The sequence below is a fragment of the Thermobia domestica genome, chromosome 2 (genome assembly GCF_964235325.1).
Source record: "Thermobia domestica chromosome 2, izTheDome1.hap1.1, whole genome shotgun sequence".
Taxonomy (NCBI): Eukaryota; Metazoa; Arthropoda; class Insecta; order Zygentoma; family Lepismatidae; genus Thermobia; species Thermobia domestica.
The window spans coordinates 24,502,069-24,525,338 of record NC_137455.1 but is presented as its reverse complement, the minus strand read 5'-3'; the positions used below and the strand labels follow the sequence as shown (position 1 = coordinate 24,525,338).

The following is a 23,270-nucleotide window of genomic DNA, read 5'->3' as shown; positions in this document are numbered from 1 at the left end:
AAACCTTTGTAATAAAAATAAACAATTTAATAAAATTCATAAAACAGGACAGCATAACAAATTAACATGAAAATGTTATTATGTTTCCAATTCTTCTTAAAAGAAAACTAATAAAACTTATTAATTTACTATTCCAGTCTTTCTAAAATATAGAATTGTAATGCGTAAAACATTATCTAATTTATTATGAAGAAATCTGCTAAATTTTATCCAGGTCTATATCGTAGTTGTAATTACCAAAAAATTTGAAGGCAGAAAACATCAACGTAATAGAGTCTACAATGAGAATATTCTACCTAAAACCTTTTTCAACACATTCTTTTTTTTAAAAAAAATCAGTAAACGTTTAAACAAAATCAGCTTAATAATTTCTGAGGTAATTACGAATATCATCATATCTTTACATACACACTCGTGTAGAAAATAAAACCTATCAATTTTCTTTAGAAATGAAATCTTTGAGTTTTACGTCCCACGGTTATGCCGTTTAGGCTAAAGGAGACGGTGATTATGAGAAATGAGTGAAATGGCGGAATGAAGAAAGTGGGAGGAAACAGGAGAACCCCGAGAAAACCCACGAGCACGGTGTTTGTCCACTACAAAGTCCACACGGCGCGAGCTGGGATCGAACCAGGGACCCCAAGCACCGGAGGTGAACGCTCTACCACTGAGCAATCGCGCTCTCCCCCCCCCCCCAATTTTCTTTATAATACAAATAGACTCGTTAATTGAAACTGACACTTTTGATGTAACTTTTCTTTTTTAAAAAAGAAATTATAGACTTCCACTTCAGAAAGCTGCTGATCCAATGATAGTTATCTTAGATTCATGGTAAGTATGTTCAACATTGTTCTTAGCATGAATCAGATTTTGCAATGGCGTCATTCTCATGTGTCTCAATCCATAAAATCACAGGGAATTAGGGAAAATTTGCCAAGGTCTTTTATTTTCTAATTTTGGTACCCACACTAGGGGCATCAGGCTGAAATATATCCACGAAATTTATCTTGAAAGGAAATGTTACATGTCTTAGGGTATTTGTTTGCCAACTTTTGTTATATGGTATGATTTAAAAAGAAAAAAAGAAAATATTTTCAAACCATAATTTATATATAAATTTTAAAAACAGAACAAGATTTTCCTCGTATCCTAATTAACTTCTAATTTCGTTTTTTGTACGTCATTATCTTTAAAATAAATCAGAATACCTAAATTGTGCATATATTCCGGAAAAACATTATCTTTATTTTTTATTTTATTTTTTTTAATTTTATTTTTTATTTTTTATTTTATTTCATTTATTTATTTATTTATTGTCACTGGAAAACCAGCAATCCAAACCAGGCAAAATAAAAATGTTATCAACATCCTTTGATCCGGACCAGAGCGATCGCAAAATTCTCGTTATTAACAATGTTAATATTAATTTACCGATAAAGTTAACAATGGTGATAACAAATGTTACTAACGTTTGTCAATAACAAAACTGTTACTAACATTTTTTTGAAGAAGTGTAATAATGTTCATTACAAATGTTAATAACAGATAGGTGTATTTTCAAGAAATGTTGATGTTGTTAACATTTTGAAACATGAATTTGAAATTTTGTTGTAAACATTGTTAACAATGTTTGTCATACCCTTGCTGTAAATCAGCCTTTATCCATTGTTCTGTTTTCGTACGTTTTGTCCGAAATACTGAAAGATTCTGGAATTTTGAGAGAACGGTGTTTATCTGGGGCTCATTTAACTCGAAACAAATAACGAAATCCACTTCGAGTTACAAAATGGCTATTTTATTTATTTTATAGACTACGTGCGCAGAAGTCATCATCAAGAGGTGTCTTCATAACAGTGGCGGATACAGTGGGGAGAAAACTTTCTTATTTTATATATATAAATAAAAAACATCAAAGTTCATAATAGTATTTAAAAAGTCAAAACTTACATCTTTTTTTTTTAGTATTTAAAAAATTACTCAATATTAATAGATTAGATTCCTATTCCTGAGCAGGATATTCACAAGCCGGATAATCGAGAGTTTACTGTATTTCATAAAACAAATAAAATAAAGAAGAAACCACCAGAATGACTAACAATGAAAACAACTTTATAAATATTACATTTTCGTTACATACTTTTTAAATGGTTAAATAGAGAAGAGATAAATACCCACTTTTTATCTACCAAGCCACTGTTAATTTACCCGACCTACATCACAAGTCATTAATATCTAACAAATTTGTAGTGCGTATTGATTTTTTTTACCTAATTTGAAAAGCGCATCAACGTATAATATTCAAAGAACTACTGTGACACACATCCGTCAAAAAGATCCCCATGGGAGAACATTCAATATTTTGGAGAACATAAAAATAGCATATTACTTCTAATGATCACAGTTTGTTATAAAGTTTCAACTCATTATGATAAGGGAATCCCATTATGCTGTATCCCTTAGCTGGGGAATTATCCGTCATTAAATACAGAGCTACAAAAGGGAAGCTGAGAAAGAGGATAAACAAATGTTGATAGGAAGGTGTGCTGTTGACAGGGAATCGATAACCATTGAGATTAAGCTAACGTATTACTAGCGCAGCAGGCGAAGGTTTCGCTACAATTAGACGGATGATTTGCTAATTAACTGAAACAAATCCCTTGTCTTTATATCCAATTCTCTATTCTCTCTGACATCAGCGTTGTCGAAGTGTCATGCTTGCAAAACAATGTTACGCTTTCTTTAATGATATAGAAACGAAAAGTGTAATTATAGTTTTGGTATATCTCCAGCGATATGGAAAAGAAAATACCATTATAGATTTGTTATTACAGGAATGAAGTCTCTTCTCTGGAAATGGTTACTCATTTTTGCTTTTTGCTGCGAAAGACCAGGGTTCAATCCCCTATGACACATCTTACTACAAGACTGTCTCTATTTTAGAGTTGCCATTCGTCCCGCAAAATCCGGGACTGTTACGGAATCGGTATCTGCGTCCCGAAAATATTTTCCGGGACACTTATATGTCCCGAATTTGAGCGAAGAAAGGAAGGGAATTTTAAAGTTTGTTTTTGTCACAGGATTAGTTATATAATAGTTCTCTTCAACTCCCGAGTATGGCAATTCAAAAGTTGAAAAAAAAAACTTGAATTCATAAAACATGGATTTAATTAATTTCACTGTTTAACTATTTTGACATAAACGAAGCATTCGTTTCATTGGGCCAGGGACAAAAGGTTTTACTGCTCAATGTTATTGTTGTCCTTAGTACTCTGTTTCAATCTGCATCTTGTTTCTGAAATATTTTAATCGATAATCCCTGACAGTTATTTTTGGTAATTTTCTGCTGATTATTCAAGAAGAAAAATATATTGTTTTAATTAATAAAGCTGAACAGACAACAAGAGAAAATATTTGGAGTATTTGTTTAAAAAATAGCTTATGAGATAGGAGAAAACGTATTTTTTGAATTATTTGAATTATTTCCCTTCTTTTTCGCAACAATGGTTACGCGCTTCCGTTGCCACTTCTGGGACTCCACTTGTATGAACTAAAACAGACTGGAAGCCACGAAATATAACACCCTGAGGAACTAAAATATTGCTTACCAGAGGAGGTGGTAAATCATCTGCTTACGTTTGCTTAACTAGGGAGGAAAAGCCAGTGGCGGATTTAGCCCGGGGACGGGCGGATTTAGCCCGGCCCCACCAGTTTTTTGAGTGACAAAAATAATTAAAGCCTATTATTTATAAATTCTTGGAAGTTTATAGTAAACTCATGATTCACGTACCATTGTCTGGGATTCGGTTGCCCCCGCCCAGTTTTCACCTTCTAGATCCACCACTGGGAAAAGCTCTACTAAAATGACTAAAAATGTTATTACGTAATACTTGAACAACTCTATCTAATGGAAGAAAGTAAATTAGTATATAGCACTTCTTTTCATTTTAAGTGTTACAAACGTTTTCGTAATTTAGTAGCGTCAAGGATTTTCATTTTTTAAATATGGCAACCATACTCAATTTTCCCTATTTTATTAGATTCTGTAACTGTCCTATTTAGTGCAGTGTCGATCATGAACGATTCAATCGTTATGAACGAATCATGACGAGAATGAAATAAATTGTGATTCTTTCCACAAATGAATCGATTCTTCTAATGAATCATTTGTACTTTTCACTGAATTACTTGCCATGATCGAAATGAATTATGAATCACATCACAAACTGCCAGCTTGTGTGGGAATGAGAGAATTGGTAAGTGTTGCTTCTGCAAATGCACGTGCGCGAAAGGAATCCGTTGACGCCTAAACAATTCATATGAACGAATCAAGTGATCGAATCATTTTAGTGAATTAGAGTAAATGAATCAATTCACCAAAATGAATCATTTTGCACATTACTAGTCCTGTTGAAACTAGATCAGTCTTTATACCTTTCTTCTCCTATTTTTAGTTTACTTTGTGGTGTCATGTGTCACGCAGAAGAAACACATACGCCATACTTAGATCAAATTCACGTTTAATTAAAAGCTTGGGACTATTGTTTACATTCATGAAAGTTATGCCTATTTATTTGCTTAGTTTTAGTTAATATTTACTTTGTTTTATTTATCTTTTGAATCTACTCACTAAGTAACAAGCAGTTATAGAAATACTAATATGGTTACGGTATTTTGAAATAATCAAATTCAAACAGAACACATTTTGTTTTGCAATTAAATAGTCACAATAGTTTAAAATATGCTAATTATTTTGCCTGCTAACTAGAGACATCTATCAGCTTACAAGGGATAGTGCATGTAGCGACAACTATTAGCGTGATCGTTCACTATTAAGAAATGTGTGTCGATTATATACAGTGTAATATTCTACACATGGTATATGTTTGTAAACAGCAACACGTGTTTTCTTAGTACAACTGCTAGAAGCAAGCGAACGACAGACATCATCATCATTATCAAGAGGAACACTAGCATCACCACTATTCACAAGGAAGTATAAAACACGATTAAGACCTTCATTGACATAAGTTTTGGCTGGTCATCCTTGGTCTCTTAGCTTGCATGGAGCTCTGAGAAATCCTAACAATAAGCACATAGCTTGCTTGGATCACTGCCTTTTTCTTGCCCGCTTAACTTGCCTGCAGCTCTGCTAGAACTCAACCTCTCTTTGCTTGCCTCGAGTAGTGTGCATTACTAAACCATTACCACTTAGAATGCATGGAGCTCTTGGGTATCCTTCTCTTCGCTACCTGGGCCGTAGGACATCTGTGCTTACATAGAGAACTTTGTATTGGTTTTCGGACTACAATTATCGTAATTTTGCGTGTTATATATGTAAAAAAAAAAAAAAGGTTATTTTTGAGTTTTACGTTCCACGATTATGCCGATTAGGCTAAAGGGGATCTCAGAGATGATGAGAGATGAATGACATGGTGGAATGAAGAAAGTGGGAGGAAACGGGAGAACCCCGAGAAAACTCATGCACACGGTGTTTGTCCACCACAAAGTTCACTTAGCGGGATGGGTTATATTTGTGTATATCAAGAATTTTATAACAAAAGGTTGTGGGAGAAAACCGAATCCCATGTGATAAGTTGCTCTATTTACTATCTTATCAATGTAATTTTACAATAGGATATTAATAATAATAATAATAATAATAATAATAATAATAATAATAATAATAATAATAATAATAATAATAATAATAAAATAGAGTAAGTTATACGTAATTCTTGAAGCTTCAATGTTGTCCCTTTGTTGGTAACAACTCAATGACAATAAAGATTGTAAAGTACAGTGAACCTTCAATTCTCCGGACTGCTGAGTAGTGTTGCCCACGTGACAAGTAATTTCACGCCTCTGATCGGAAACGAGACGAGAGTCAAGGAAGCGACCTTTTAAAATTTGAGACGAGGTGAAAACGTGATAATTATTGTCTTGTTTTCGAGTCGAGAATCGAAATAAGACTTTTTTGGAGACACGTAGGCATCACTAGTTCATCCAAGTCATAGATTAAAAATGGTTTATTGTATGTTACATGGTTTATTGTATAAAAAGTATAAATTCATAAAGTAATTATACGAACACAATGTAGAATATTTGTCAATGTTTAAAAATTCGTAATTCGTTACAAAATATACTCCAATTGTAATGAATTTTATTTGAATGTTTTTATAACACACCTCTCGTGGACCTCTTGATACGCGCAAGGTTTCTGAATACTTCAAGACGAAATTAAGAAAACAATGAGAGCTTAAATTATGTATGTAACTTTACAGAACGAGACGAGGCAATTTTAGAGACGAGACGTGCAATACCGGTACTTTTCGAGAATCACAACGAAGAGACAAAACTTCTTTAAAACTCTACGAGACGAGACGAGACACCTTGTTGTATTTCTTGTCTATGGACAATACTACTAATTCTAGATATTTAACTTCATTTTTAGTTTAGCATCTCTTTCAGCACGAGGCTATACATGGACCTACAGTTTAACATGGAATCGGAACCACATAAGCTTCCGCTGGTAATGTAGGCTACTGTACGCTAACCACAATATTTGCAGGGTGTTTCAAAACAACACCGACAACGTCTGGGAGGTGATTCCTCACACCAAGATAAGACAAAAAAAACATAGACCAACCTGGATGCACAAATGCTTCCTTTCGGGGTTATAGGTTGCCGAAAACATTAAAAAAAATGAACTTTAAAGGACCACAGCTCCAATACTATGGATCCTACCGTAGTCGGGTCAAGACTGCACTTAGGAACTAATATGTGCGCTATCCAAAAGTACATGTTTCAGAATCTTATGGTACTCATAACAAATTTATAGATGAAGTTCGGTTACAGACTTATAATTTGAAGTACTCACTAACTCCCTCTATAAAAAATGTTGTGTGAGCATTGCAGGATACTGAAACATGGATTTTTAGATAGGGCACAAATTAGTTCCTAAGTGAAGTCGTGACCCGGGCCTTTTAAAGTTCTTTTTTTTCGTATTTTCGGCAGCCTATATCTCCGAAAGGAAGCATTTGTGCGCCCTAGTTGGTCTAACCTTTTTTTCTTATCTTGGTGTGTGGAATCACCTAATAAACATTGTCGGTATTGGTTTGAAACGCTCTGTGTATATATATGGAGGAATTTTTTATACAGTATAATTTGTCTTACGTTAGCCATCTTTTCCTATACACTCTCCCCCCTCCGCTACTGAAAGGCATGTTTATAAAACGAAATTATTTTATTTTGACATAGCTTGCCTCCTCACTCGTCAAAAGAAAGGGTCGGACGAGTATTTCTTTGACTGCCATTTTTAACACTTTCAAGCCTAATCTGACCTTGTTTGTTCCAGTATCCTGGGGTTTTATGTCTTTAAAAAAATACAGCGCATTGCTAAATAATAATAGACGCACTAAAAAAATTGCAAACAAGTTTTTTGGACTTTAGATTTTATTATAAATATATAATTTGGTGATGTAAGAAGAGGTAGTTCGTTACACTGCTGTTTGAAATATGTACTTTTTGAACAGACGAAAAAAAAATTTACAATGGAAAAATCACACTCCCACTGCGTATGAAGTGCGAACAGTAACGATGGTGTGTAATAAGGAGCTGGAAATCTACGGGAACTGACCGCTGAGTTCCGTTATTGTGAAGATTCGGGAGGAAAAAGGAAAGATCTTTGTATAAAGATGGAAGGAAAAAGTAATAAAAAGTGCTCAAAATCAAGGAAAAGCAGTGTTTATTTTTGAAAATTTTCTCGCTTCCCGCCAGCTATGGTGGCGCTTTGCGACTGGTCAGTCGACTTCACTCATATGTACGGGGAGGAGGGTGCCGTCGTATACTCCCGCCCCGGCGCGCTGAATTTCCACAGCACGGAATTGCTCATGTACTCACCTGCTTTTTAAATTTCCAAATCAGAATCAAATCTGAATCGTCAATTTCACCTTTCGAACGGGACCTAAATTGTTCTCTTCTAATAAAATCTTTGATATTTCTTCTATATTCATTTTGCTTGCTTCAAACAAGACAACTTCTATAAAATTTAGTAGTATTCTAAACAAAATATTCCACTATATTATCGAGCGTGTTGCAGTCAAACGAAGAAAGTTAATCACAACAATCAAACTGCAAAATGTCGTTTACTCTTCGCTGGATGTCAGGTTCAGTAAATATTTAATACGGCCAACAACCGACCGGAACCCATAATAAGTTACTTAGGGGCTATTACGTAAAAAACGAGTTGGACTCGGACTTCGACGTTTTCGAATAAACAGCCAATCCGAGTCTGACTCGGACTTAATATCGAAAGTATTAAAAGCTATAATAACCGTATTTTTTTATATTGATTGCACACCTTCCATCATTACGACATTCATATGAACTCAAGTTTTATTAAGTGTCTATTCCCAAAAATCATTAAATCTTGATGATTAATGCTGATTGAACAGTAGTAATAATCACTACAATTTGTAAAATAGTCTAAACTTTTGTCAATTTGTAAAATTTGTAATGACTTTCGACCAATAATGAGAAAAATGTCTAACAGGTTATGAAATCTGGAAAGCCCGCTAAATAGTTTATCACCCATTTGTTATTCCAGCACCCCCTGGGGAGCGTTAACGCTCACGTTGAGAACCACTGGTCTATTCTAGAATTTCCTCGGAGGGCTGTTCTCCTTTAGAAAAATGAGCTACTCATTTGCTATTCATGTTAACGTAAACTTTCTGAGCGGGTCTTTTTCACCAGCGCACATGCAAACACGTCCTCTCTCTTTCTCTCTCTCTCTCACACACACACACACACACACACACATATATATATATATATATATATATATATATATATATATATATATATATATATATATATATATATATATATATATTTGAATGCCATGTCGAATAAAAGAAGTTTCGTTTCAATTGGAGTTTCCCTGAGGTTCTAGAAGAACACATACTATTTTTGCGTAGAACTATAAATGCAATTTCTCATCCAGTGAAAGATTAATTTATTTTGTCTCTTTCTTTTGCAGACTGTAGTGGAAGAGATGAATCGCTTGGGGATGCTGGTCGATCTTTCTCATGTGTCGGTTCATACAATGAGGGATGCCCTTGAGGTCACGAGAGCTCCAGTAATATTCTCACATTCTTCAGCGCACGCCTTGTGCAACAGCTCAAGGAATGTTCCTGATGATGTGCTTAAGCTGGTGGTGAGTATTCATTATTTTTACAATACCATTTAAGCGTATCACAGAAACTAAAGTGTTCAGTGTTGTTCATTGAGATGAATAACAAAATGATACGGGCATCCTTATGCGTAGTTTTTGAGACAATCGACAAAAATTGATTTTTCCGTAAACATAAAAATTGATGTTACTAACAACGCCATCTATTAAAGTGAAACTGATATTGAAGTGTAATCTTATCAAAGTTCTCACTATGAGGAGAGTAGTCGGGTGTGGTAGCTCAGTGGTAGAGCGCTTGCTCTGGTGCATGGAACCCTTCGTTCGACTCCCTGGCCGAGTAAGGTTGTGGTGGACAACATCCTGTCCGTGGGTTTTCTCTGGACTCCCTCATTCACATTTCACCCATTTTTCCATCATCATTCACTTGCCCTAATCACCCGTCTCCCTTAGCCTAAAGGGCAGCACAGTATAGTTACTGATATATAACAGTAACATACAGTAACAGTAACAATATTACTACATAATAGTAATATTGTAGTTAAACAAATAGCACAGTTCAAGAGTCAATCTAATTTTGGGCGTATATATATACGCCCAAAATTAGATTGACTCTTGAACTGTGCTATTTGTTTAACTACAATATTCTCAAAACATGAGAAATGTATGAATGAAGAAGTCACTCCAAGCTTCACAAAATTATATCTTTAAAGATCAATTCTTATGCGTGGTTTTCGAGATAACAATAATAAATAAGTTTCGTTTTACACCGTGAAACTATGATTTACTTTAAACCTATGCTAATAGTATTGGAGTGACTTGGCCTAACTTTTCTCTCATTGGCTGAGAAACGTCATATGAAATGATCACGTGGTATTACATCATAATAGTCAATACCCTCTTGATTTTCGCAGGGGTACTTTGACCCGCCCCGTAAATTTTGGAAGGGGTACATAAGACAACCCGCTTCAATTTTGGAAATTGTCAATTTCAAATTTTTTTATAGTAGTGTAAAACAGGAGTGTGTACTGCTGTAGATTTGACTGGTCTATCTCGTTGCCTGTTATGGGTAGAAAGTGGCAAAAAATGTAAATTTCGGAGGTTTTTCACATATTTTATGTTCTTCCATAAGGTTTTATTACCTAATCAAGTCGCACTTAAAAGTTAAAAAAAAATGGAATATATATTAAATTCACAATACACATACTATACAGACGACACAAACGAATTCCCAATGGTATTTCCTGTTTCACTGAACATTAAATAAATTAATCTCTTAATTTGTTTATTTAAGTTTCAAGTTTCAATTTATTATTTTATTACCTTATGTGGTTACATGGGTGAGGATAGGGATCGATTCCCTTTCATAAGATATGGATACATTAATGCATCCCTCTTAAATATTGGGAGAGGTACGTAGGGCCACCCCTTAAGTTTGGGAATTGTTTAAAAAAGCAGTAATGGTAAATGAAAAGGAAATCTTTCAGTCTAGTATCCAACGACTATGCGTATTATGCTAAGGGAGACGGATGAATTAGGCAACTGAATGATGAAAGAAGTGATGGAATGAGCGTGTGGGGGGAAACTGGAGTACCCCTGAAGAAACACACAGACACGATGTTGTCCACCACAAACTTACATGGCTGGGGATCGAATCAGGGACCCCACACACCAGAAGTAAGTACTCTAAGCAATAATTAGTAAATGTTCCCTAGGAACATAATATATTCTACTGTAAGTTGAGCGGTCCACCTCGTTCCCTTACATGAGTAAAAAAATGGCCAAATATTTAAAATTTTGGAGGTTTTTGTTCTGTTTTACCCTGTTTGACAGTTTTATCTTGTATGAATATGTGAATGGGTATAGGAATCCATTCTCTTTTGTAAGACAGTTCTACATTGATGTCGTTCTCTACATTTTTGGGAGGGGTACATTGGTCCATTTCTTTAAATGATCCTTTAGCCATTGACACAGGGACACGAAAGTTTCCTTAACTGTCTCAAATACTACCAAGCGCATTGAATATTGAAACTTCATTATTATCGAAGCTCATCCATATCTACTTGTTGTAATAGAGGATTATCATCGAAGATAGAATCTATTCCTCGGAATCTGAATTCATATCAAAAATCCATTACTCCCTATTTTTCACTGCTTTTCCTCTATGGAGATTAATATTGAAACCGGGAGTGCTAATTCATGTCAATTACTTCCAATTGCAATAGAGGAGTAAAATTAGAGGTGAAAGAAATTTTTGCGGTACTAAATTCATATCAAAAACTGCTTACCGTTATCTATTTCCGTTTTATCAATTATGTGGTCAGTGTTATAACCGGAAGTCGTAAATTTTCGCTACTTCCGATTTGAAGATACAGATAAGATTTGAGACAAAACTCATTCTTATAACGCAGATCTCTGCCAAGAAATCATTTTCGAATATATCTTATAGTTTTTGTTCTATGAAAATAAGTATTAAAACCGGAAGTGCTAATAAATTTCAAAAACTTTCGGTTCTAGTACTGTGTTGTCGCTGTTGGCGAATCGATTGCAAAAAAAAAGGTTTTTGCCACCTATTACGGTTTTTGTCTGTGGCAACAAACACTGAAACCGGAAAGAGTTGCTTTCTACCACTTCCGGTTTCAATAGAGGAATGAAGGAGAGGAAATCATCTTTTGGACGTTGAATCGATTGAAAGAAACAGGTTCTAATCATCTGTTACTTTTTTTCATTTAACTGCAAAAAACGGTTAAACTAGAACTGTCTCATTTCTACTAGTTCTAGAAGGTTAATGAAAGAGATTGAACCTATTTTTGGGACACTGAATCAATTGCAACAAGCCACTTCTCGATATACAATGACTCCAAAAGTATTCGTACAGACCCAGGTTTCGAATAATCTCAATGGTACTATTCATACCAAACATGCAAAAATGGTAATAAAATTACGTGTGTAAGTGTTTATGCATAGCTATCTCTAGGAAGGCCCCGCCATAGAAACTTGGCAACGCAGCGCGAACGTCCTATTGGCTGGAACATTTGCCTTTCAGTAAATGGTGAAAGTCGCACGTTGTCAGTAAAAGGCGTTGGTATTTAAATAGTGTAAAGTGTCACTCCTGTCACCACAGCATGGCGCGTCCTGAGGTCCTGAAAAAAAAAAAAAAGCACTTGTTCAGAAATATTCACAAAAGCCTCGGACAAGGACTGATAACTTGGCACGACCTCAGCAAAAGAAAATGGACATGAGATTTGGAACATAGAATATTAGAAGTCTTTATGGGGCAGGTGCGTTAAAATCCGTAACGAGTGAGTTAGAGAAATACAGGATGGACCTAGTAGGAGTTCAGGAAGTTAGGTGGGAAGGAAATGGATCTGAGAATTCCGGAAATTTTACGTTCTTTTACGGGGAAGGAAATAAAAATCACCAGTTAGGAACAGGGTTTTTCGTTCATAAACGTATATTACCAGCAATTAAACGGGTTGAATTTGTTACTGACAGACTTTCTTTTATTACTCTTAAGGGACGGTGGTGTGATATTATTGTTTTAAATGTACATGCCCCAACTGAAGATAAGGATAACGATATAAAAGAAAGTTTTTACGAAGAAGTGGAACGGATATTTGACCAACTCGCGCGATACCATATGAAAATTCTATTAGGGGATTTCAATGCGAAGGTAGGACGAGAGGATATTTTCAAACCGATTATAGGGAACGAAAGTCTACATAAAGAAAGTAATGACAACGGTGTTAGACTCGTGAACTTTGCAACATCCAAAAACCTAATCGTGAAGGGTACAATATTCCCACATCGCTACGTTCATAAATACACTTGGACATCACCAGACGGGAAAACACATAATCAAATTGATCACGTTTTAGTAGATAGAAGAAGGCAATCTAGCATAATTGATGTCCGGTCGTTTAGAGGGGATGATTGTGACACTGACCACTACCTGGTAGTAGCGATAATACGAGAGAGGTTATCTTTGAATAAAGGTAATATTCATTGTCCGAAAATGGAGAGATTTAATTTAAAGAAATTAGAAGAGAACCAGGTAAGAGAGAAATACCAGATTGAAGTTTCGAATAGATTCTCGGCTTTAGAAGATTCGGAGTGCACTAGTGTTGAAGATACCTGGATTGAAATTAGAGATAGCATTAAAATTTCAGCAAAAGAAAAATTGGGACACGCGGAAATTCGTAGGAACAAACCATGGTTCTACCAGGAATGCACAAAACTAGCAGAGAAGAGAAAACAGGCGAAATTACGCAGGCTACAAAATCCGAATGAAATAACTACACAAAATTTCGCAGATATCAGGCGGGGAAACCTCCAAAACTTTTAGAACAAAGAAACGTGATTTTCTGAAAGCTAAAATTAAGGAACTTGAAGATAATAGTAAAAATGAAAACATCCGGGACATGTATAAGGGAATCAACGAATTTAAGAAAGGCTATCAACCTCGTGCTTATATATTAAAGAAATCTGACGGTACAGTTCTCACTGACACGGATAGCATCTTAAATATATGGAAAGATTTCTTTGATGATTTGCTTAACACGCAACCAAAAACTAGTGTGTGGAGAAAAGGAGATACACACCGCAGAACCGTATACTCCAGAACCCAACCGAATAGAAGTAGAAACCGCTATAAAGAAATTAAAGAAACACAAATCTCCGGGTGTAGATGAAATTCCGGCTGAGTTAATTTTAGCTGGAGGCGAAAGATTGTGGAACAAGATGCACAAACTCATTCTCCTTATCTGGAACAAGGAAGAATTGCCACAAGAGTTTAAAGAATCAATCATTGTTCCAATTCACAAGAAAGGCGACAAAACTAACTGTAATAATTATCGAGGCATTTCTCTTCTGTCAACATCTTATAAAATCCTTTCAAATATTCTGTTAGCAAGACTGACCCCATACGCAGATGAAATTATTGGAGATTATCAGTGCGGATTTAGACGAAATCGATCAACTATCGACCAAATATTTACCATTCGCCAAATACTCGAAAAAAAGTGGGAATACAATACCCCGGTACATCAACTATTTATTGATTTTAGAAAGGCGTACGATTCAGTTAGGAGGGAAACATTATACAACGTTCTTACAGAACTTGGAATACCGAGAAAGCTAATTAGATTAATTAAGATATGTTTAAATGAATCCCAAAGTAAAGTCCGAATAGGAAACTTTTTGTCCACGAGTTTTCACGTCGAAAACGGCCTGAAACAAGGAGATGCGTTGTCGCCATTATTATTTAACTTCGTTCTGGAATACGCTATAAGGAAAATCAAAGATAGCAACCAGGGCCTAGAGTTGAACGGTATTCACCAGGTTATGGGATATGCTGATGATGTAAATTTAATAGGGGATGATAGGAATACAATAGAGAGAAATGCAGAGATCTTATTAAACGTTTGCAGGGACATGGGTTTAGAAGTAAATGCAGAGAAAACTAAATACATGGAAGTGCGTCGGGACCGTAATACGGCAAATTATGGATGCGTTAAAATATTAAATTATACTTTTGATAAAGTGGATACTTTCAAATATCTAGGACCAATATTAACAGAGGAAAATCATATTCACGGAGAAATTAAATGTCGACTAAAAGCAGGGAATTCGTGTTACTATTCCGTTCAAAATCTCTTGTCGTCGCGAATTCTGTCGAGGAATTTGAAACTTAAAATATACAAAACGATAATCATGTCTGTTGTTCTGTATGGTTGCGAAACATGGTCGCTTACTCTGAGGGAAGAACATAGACTGAAAGTATTTGAGAACAAAGTCCTGAGACGCATATTCGGACCCAAGAGGAACGGGAATGGGGAATGGCGAAAACTTCATAACGAGGAACTACATAATTTATATGGTTTACCCAACATTGTTAGGGTCGTCAAGTCTAGGAGGATTAGGTGGGCGGGTCATGTAGCTAGAATGGAAGAAAGGAGAAACGCTTTGAAAGTCTTGACTGGAAGACCAATCGGAAAACGACCATTAGGAAGACCAAGGCGCAGATGGGAGGACAATATTAAGATGGATCTCGCAGAGATTGGAATACAAAGTAGAAACTGGATGCAGTTAGCTAAGGATAGAAGTCAGTGGAGAGCTTTTGTGAACGCGGTATTGAATCTCCGGGTTCCATAGGCCATAGAGTTAGTTAGTTAGCGGACAGAATGTATTATGCCTGGGTATCAACGTAATTACACTAAAACAATTAAGAAAGAAGAATATGTAAAGAGTTTCCCATTTCCAAAGCGTTTCATTCTCAAGCGAAATATTGGATGATCATTACGAATTTGTAAACAGTAAAGATTATCTATTAATAGTTTGTTTCTTGAAATTCTAAACAAAGACTATTTTAGCAGTGTTATATTAGATGATTCTGCATTTCTGTACGTATGTGGCTGTATATATGTGTTTCAAGACAGCACACAAACTTGACTGTGATGCGTGTAATGATATTTTGATACATAAAGAGGAATCAAAAGATGAATATTTCACTAACATAAATCGAAGCAAATTGTCGGTACCGTCAGATTTTATTGTAAGAGTATGCAAACATGTATTTGCAATTATGCAAGTGTTAATATCTAAAGAATATGAAAACAAGTTAATTTCAAACAATAATCAGAAATTAGTCTTAAGTGTATTAGGGATAAGTAGAGACAATAACATAAGACAACTTACTTGATTGTATAATAATATTGTAAATCCATGCCACCACGACAGTGAAAAATTGGTAGGAAACATTGTTTGTGTAATATTCTTTTAAATAACTATTCAAAATTAATGAAGCAATCTGTTGTAAAAGAAAGGAATAGAAGAAGTTAGACATCTTTTCAGCATGAGAACGGCCTTTAATAGACCTAAAATTGTGACCATTCTGCCAAATTTGTAAATGTACTGTATATGTATTATCTACAATACTTAAGAACATGGGTGCCCGAAGAAAATTTTCTAGGGGGACATCTCCCTGATTGTTATATTAGTTTGGTATTTTTAAAATTTATATTAAGAAAACCTTAAGAAATTTAAAATGAAATCTTTCAGTTTTACGTCCCACGGTAATGCCGGTTAGGCTAAAGGAAACGGTGATGATGAGAAATGAGTGAAATGGTGGAATGAAGAAAATAGGAGAAAACGGGAGAACCCCAAGGAAACCCACGCATACGGTGTTTGCCCACTACAAAGTTCACTTGGTGCGAGCTACTATCGAACCTGGGACCCCAAACACAATAGATGAACGCTCTACCACTGAGCTACCGCGGCCCCTTAAGAAATTGAAGTTGTTGTTATAATACAAATTTTCGTGAACCAGGGGGCACCGGGCTCCTTGCCCCCACCTTCGTGCGCGTATGTTTTATGAATACTTATGTAAATATATATAAAACTAGAATAGGAATTTATGCATATATCATCGTCACTCATACGGATAGCCTCAGTGCTGAAAAGGACGCTAAACTTCAATTTAATTGTCAATTTAGTTATATAAGCCTATCCTACTGTTCGTTTACCCTTTATTCCTTTGACTTAATCTTTCAATATATTTTGTAATCTTATTTTATGAATGGATTTTATATCATTTTAGTCATTTCTTGTCATGATCCTTGTACTTTAAACGTATCTTACTAATTATATTGTATTAGTCAAACACTCTTTGATTACTTATTATTAACTTAGGTAGCCTTCGCTATATTAGTCTCTTGCTTATTACATTCAACAAGAATATTCCATTTGTTTATTGGACAAAACAATCACAAAAAGTTGACAAAAGGAAGTGAAAAAAAGAAAGAAAAACAACCTGCAGAAAAGATTTGTCCTCGTATTGCTCGCGATGGACGTCGAGTGTTGTGGGGAACAGCGTTGCCACACCGAAGGCCGGGGCCTTCCTGAAGACGGCTATGGTTTATGTCTAAGTGACTTTCAAATAAAAGCTATTTTCTCTTTATAACAAAAATAAGAACAAAATAATTCTAAAATTGTACGTGAAATAAAGTATTCGTACAGCTGACATTGAAGCAAATAATAGTAATAATATCACTTTTTATCTGAATAATACTTTGTACGGTTTATTTTAGCAGCTGTACTTGCCTGAAATCTTCTGTAAATGGGAATGACTAAGTTCGTAGTTGTTGCGAAATATTGTCACATTCTTCCAATAAATCATTTTTGAGAACTGCTTTGTTAGAAATAACCCTGTATCTTATTTTTTGTCAAAAACTTCCCACAAATACTCTATGGAATTGATATCAGGTCGCTATATGTGTGTATGAACTTGTTTGGGTACATTATTAGTGCCTACATCCTAGTATTGTATGTGGTATCTTTCGGAGCCTTATCGTGCAAAAATATGAAGACATTATTGGGACCTAATTTTGCAGTTCTTTGCCGAAGATTCTATTTAAAATATTGATATAGTTATTTTCGTCCATCGTTCTCTCTACAAAACACAAATTGTTGACACCAGTAGCACTCATTGACCACCAAATAAGATAGATCCTCCAGCATGTGCAATAAATATCGTTCTACAGTAAAATTACAAAGTTAGACTTGAAAAAGCCCGAGAAATATGGTTGTATATTTAATTATTTATGGCCCGCGCCCTTGACGGGCCAGAAGTGATACATACTTTGTTGCCCGAGAGCCCGTGTTGATAGAGAGCCCGTGCATACCTCTAAGTGCTTGGCAAGTATCTTTACTGCGAACCAAACTACGATGTACGAATACCTTTTCGACGGGAGTAAGATGTGAAACCGGCAAACTACACTGAATAGGTGGCGCAGCTGCTGAACTAATGATGCACAATAGTGCGAACATAAATGTGTAGGGTTCATCTCAGCTTAATTTACTCGTTAAACAATCGTAAACAGGCCTTAAAAAAATTGTAAATGTATGAATATTTGATTATTCAAACACTGTTAGCAATTGAGATGATTGCGGCATTGAAACATCTTTGCATACATTCACGTCAATCCATGCAAGAAAGAAGCTGTATCTGTACCCTGCTCGCGCTGTAGTGTGTCTGCTTAGCCACACTCTTTTACTACATTGCAACGTCGCGTCACATCATTCATTCTATTTCCTCAGGTCACATGGCACCGTTGCGTCACAGCGTTTGTTTCATTCACTTAGGTCACAGCCTTCGTTTCATTTGTTTAGGTTACATGACAACGTCGCGTCAATCATTGTTTCATTACCTCGGATCACAAGCTTCGTTTCTTTCCCGTAGGTCACATGGAAACATCGCATCACAACCGTCGTTTCATTCGCTTAGGTTACATATCAACATCGTGTCACAACCTTAATTTCATTCACTTCGGTCACATGGGTACGTCGCGTCCATGCCCGTTTCATTCGCTTCGGCTACATGGCAACGTTGTGCCACAGCCTTCGTTTCATTCGCTTGGGTCACGTGATAACGTCGAATCACAGCCTTCGTCTCATTCACTTAGGTCACGTGGCAATGTCGCGTCACAGGCTTCGTTTCATTGGCTTAGGTCACATGATGACATCGCGTCACAACCTTCGTTTCATCTTCTTCGCTTACATGGCATCGTCTCTTGACAGGTTTCTTTTCATTTCCTTAGGTCATATGACAACATCGCGTCTAAGGTTTCGTTTCATTCGCTTCAATCATACACCACCGATTAAGTATCATATCTTAGTAGATTGTACTTATTGGTATTAGTTTTCTGACGTCACGTATATACTTATAACAGTAACGCACATACTAAACATTGATCGGCGTAAGCTCTAAACTGCGATAAGCAAAGCCACGTGAAACTAAATCTCGCTAATTTGCTGTTGTCCCACTCCTACACTTGTACTCCTCCGCAAAATATAAATAGTTCATGTGATTGGATTATTACTTTTACTATGAAGCTTCATATAAAACTGCTATATTATTATAAATGACACAAATATAATACGTATTATCTAATAATACTGCAATCGAGTGTGGCTAATGAAACAATAGAAATAAACACTGAGCATGCGCAGTAATTATGGCGCCAACTCAACTGTGGACGGGTGTTTTGCTTTTAAAGTCTGAAAGATGGCTGGCATGAATCCCGGTTCCGCGAGTATTGTGCTGAAATACCAACAAGGTAAAACCTTTACTCACTCAGTAACAATTGTTTACCAGCGAAATTCAAATACTTTTTTTTTTAAATCTTTCGAGTTTCTTTTCTTTCTTTTCTGCTGCTGCTGTAAGTATCTAGACAACACGAGACAGTATTGTCAAAATGCATGCGTATAATTTGCTCCTCCCCGTGGGGAGTGGGAGTGATACATCACTAGCCAATCGTATTTGTGACAAGCGGAAGGATACAAATATTTTGTTTATCGGAGTTTAGAGCTTACGTTGAACAGGGAATAGTTATAATTTTAACAGAGGAAAGGAAATAACATATTTAGAAGAAACATTGTTGGTCTGTTAATGTGAGTTTATCATACATTATATGTAAGATTCCTATATGTAATTCTTTGTATCTTTTCAGGCACAAAATGGCGGAATTGTAATGGTAGCCTTTTATACGTATTTTGTTACTTGCAAAGATACTGCTACAGTCACGGATGTTATCGGTAAGTAACTATATTCTGTAATGGTGGATATTACATGACACAATTACTTTATATAGCCTACTATTATATATTTGAATGAGCCTTTTCCAAATTCATAAATTTCTCGTTCCAGCTCTAACAAAGATGTCAAATGTTAATGTCAGGTAATAGAAATTGAAATAAAACAAAATCTTTAAGTTTTACGTTCCACGATTATGCCGGCTAGGCTAAAGGAGACGGTGGCGATAGATAAGGCAATGGTGGATGATAACGATGAAAATTCAACTATAGTGCTGGTTAGGCTTAACTTGTACAATGGACAATTACTAAATTATAGATCTCTAATTACAATTCAATCTTTGATCATATCCCGCGTTTATTATTACCAACAACACTTATACAAGCACTAAACTCTCTCTTAAATTGAGGAGCACTTATTCCGTCATCTTATTATAAATTACTTAGCTCCTAACACCTTAGCTTATTAGCCATTACATTCTTAATTTATCCACAAACAACATGCTAACATAGTTCTTCTTCTTTTAAACATCACATACTTGGCGTTAAAAACTTGTGTTTCTCGTTGCCAACCATTTCATTTCCTACAACATTCTCCTTCTTTCTTTTTTCTTTTTTTCTCTCCTTTCTTCACTTATCAAGTCTTCACCAAGAATCCTTCTTCTTCTTTTTACATTTTTTACGTTTGTTCCGTAACGCTGAATGTCCGAGATCTCTTCGGTTATGTACTTTGCCACCATTTATTGTTTCTTCTGACGGTGGAAGCAGATTGATCGAAGTGGCACATTTCTGAGTTGGTTTCAGCTCTTTTGATTTGAATCTTTCTTCCCGATTAGCCAGGTTTAAGTTCTTTTCATCCTGATCCTTCCGAGCACTATTTTCTGTCTGAAATTGTCGTAGTTGAGGTTGTACAAAAGTTTCTTCATTCAGTCTGTTTACAGTAGCATTGGTCTGATCATTTTCTTTTGATTTTATAGATTGAGCGCTTCCCTGTTGTTGTTGCTGGTTGTGCTTTTGTATTCGTACGTATGTCGGTGGAATTCGTTTTGGTTTCATTTGCACTTCAATTGGTGTGTTAAATTGGAGTGAGTGGATTCCAATAACTCTCTTTTCAGAAATTTCTTTTGTTTCAACCTGCTCTTTCGCCTCCTTCAGATTATTCTTTAGATGAAATTGTGCTTCTGTATAGGATGGAGCATTCTTACAAACTTTCGATGGTAAGTTTGGAACTTGATGTGAATTCTGAATGAATAAACACACATACGCAAAATGTCCCGGCTGTCGACATTTGAAGCATAATTTATTTCTTGCAGGACACGCATCATCAGCATGGCTTAATAAGCAAAATTTACAACGCTGAGCTGATATGTATGATTTTTGATAACATCTAAAGCATTCATATGGTTGTGCCTCCTGATACATGATTATTCTCTTAAGGTAACACACATCTCGAACCAAATATCGAATTAACAGATCACGTTTCTTAAGCTCTGACAACCAACAATTTTCCACATAACTCTGTGATCGTTCAGTTTTAAAATTTCCTTCTTCCGAATTGCACTGCATTTTCACTTGCCTTTGTAGGTTCCAATTACCTCGTCGCCAAATTGATAATGACGAAAATTCAACTATAGTGCTGGTTAGGCTTAACTTGTACAATGGACAATTACTAAATTATAGATCTCTAATTACAATTCAATCTTTGATCATATCCCGCGTTTATTATTACCAACAACACTTATACAAGCACTAAACTCTCTCTTAAATTGAGGAGCACTTATTCCGTCATCTTATTATAAATTACTTAGCTCCTAACACCTTAGCTTATTAGCCATTACATTCTTAATTATCCACAAACAACATGCTAACATAGTTCTTCTTATTTTAAACATCACATACTTGGCGTTAAAAACTTGTGTTTCTCGTTGCCAACCATTTCATTTCCTACAGTGGAATGAATAAAGTTGGAAGAAACGGAAGAACCCCTAGAAAACCGACGCACACGGTGTTTGACAACCACAAAGTTCACTTAGCGCAAACTGGGATCGAACCAGCATCCACATTCACTAGAGGTGAACACTCTACCATCTTTTTTGAAAGTGGGAGCTAACAGGAGAACCCCGAGGAAACCTACGCACACGGTATTTGTCCACCACAATGTTCACTTGGAGCAAGCTGGGATCGAACCAAAGACCCCATGCACCTGAGGTGAAGTTCTTATCCATTTTTAAAATTTATCCTTTACTAATTCATCCTATCCTTTATCAATTCTCTACTGATTCATTTAATGTAGGACAATAATTGTAAGTCGGTTCCGTTTCGTGAGCTATGATTGAATTATAATCACCTCCAAATATAACATTATTTGTGTCATTAAAATACGATGCTACCTCATTTGCATAAAAGGTATTTCTTTCTTTTCTATTATTACTTCCACTGGGGTCATAAACATTGATAAGCGTGGTATTATTAACTTGACTTTTTACAATTTTACCATTAGGATGCAATTCTACATTTGAAAGGGGGTGCCTTCTTTCAAAGTGCAGTACCAAGACTATTATATGTACAATTATTATATACAAATACGATGGATGTACGTTTACAATTGTAAAGCAACTTCTTGGGAAAAAGCCACATTTATTTCAGATTTAACTAGAAAGTCATTGAAAGCTTCAATTTTTACTGGCGATTGGATGTCGTTAATATTTATAGTTGCTAATTTTAAGATGTTACACATAAGTATAGTAGTAAAAGGTGTCGAAATTTAGTAACGCACTTCATTAAAAAGCACTACTGTTTATCTACAAGAAGTGATCTGCTGAATGTTTAGGTAGGATTAGAAACTGTTGATGATTCCCCTGAAGTAGGAACTGCTGTATCATGTATAAGTACTCACTATTTTCGCTACAGACGACCGGGTGAGTCTAGGTGATACTTCTTAAAGTCCGTGATCAGTCTTTTTAGGTTGTTTGACTTAAGCTATAACCATTCTTACTTTTTCCGTTTCTTGTCTTGTGAGGTTCCCTGAGAATTCCGGGCATCGGTTCCTTTTCTCCCACTAGGACCACTTACAAGAGAGGAAATGGGATCTTTTTCTTTGCACTGAACTGTGAACATGGGACTTACAGAGGCAGCTTCTGATACACTAGAGATGCACTCTGGATTGTGATTACCATCAACAACACTAGGAAGGGAGGAAACGCTTTCTATCAAGACCTTCTTTGTATCCTGCTCACTGAGACGTGTGGTTTCCGTGGAAGATCTAACTCAGTCAGTTGAGAAGCACCATGTAAAGTTGGAGGGGCTGAAGATGAGACCCTGTTCTGATTATCACTAACATCCTGGGCATGGAAATTGTCAGCAATTTTTCCGGAACATGATTGGTTAGGAACTATTAAGCACTATCGGAGCAATAGCTACACGACGACCTTGTATCACAGGGGCAACAAGAGCAGTCATTAACTTTGGAAAGTCCTTATCTGAAGTCAAAGCA

At 35.8% G+C, this 23,270-nt stretch overlaps 1 protein-coding gene across 2 annotated transcripts in view; it reads left to right on the top strand.

The window, feature by feature from the left end:
• The window catches only part of LOC145671283 (dipeptidase 1-like), a 357,577-nt gene that overhangs the window by 298,985 nt on the left and 35,322 nt on the right, over positions 1–23,270 (top strand). For both annotated transcript variants that reach the window (XM_081740234.1, XM_081740243.1), the window contains 2 exons: positions 9,038–9,214; positions 19,696–19,780. In XM_081740234.1, coding sequence (XP_081596360.1) covers positions 9,038–9,214; positions 19,696–19,780 — 262 coding nt within the window. The remainder of the gene's footprint in view (positions 1–9,037; positions 9,215–19,695; positions 19,781–23,270) is intronic.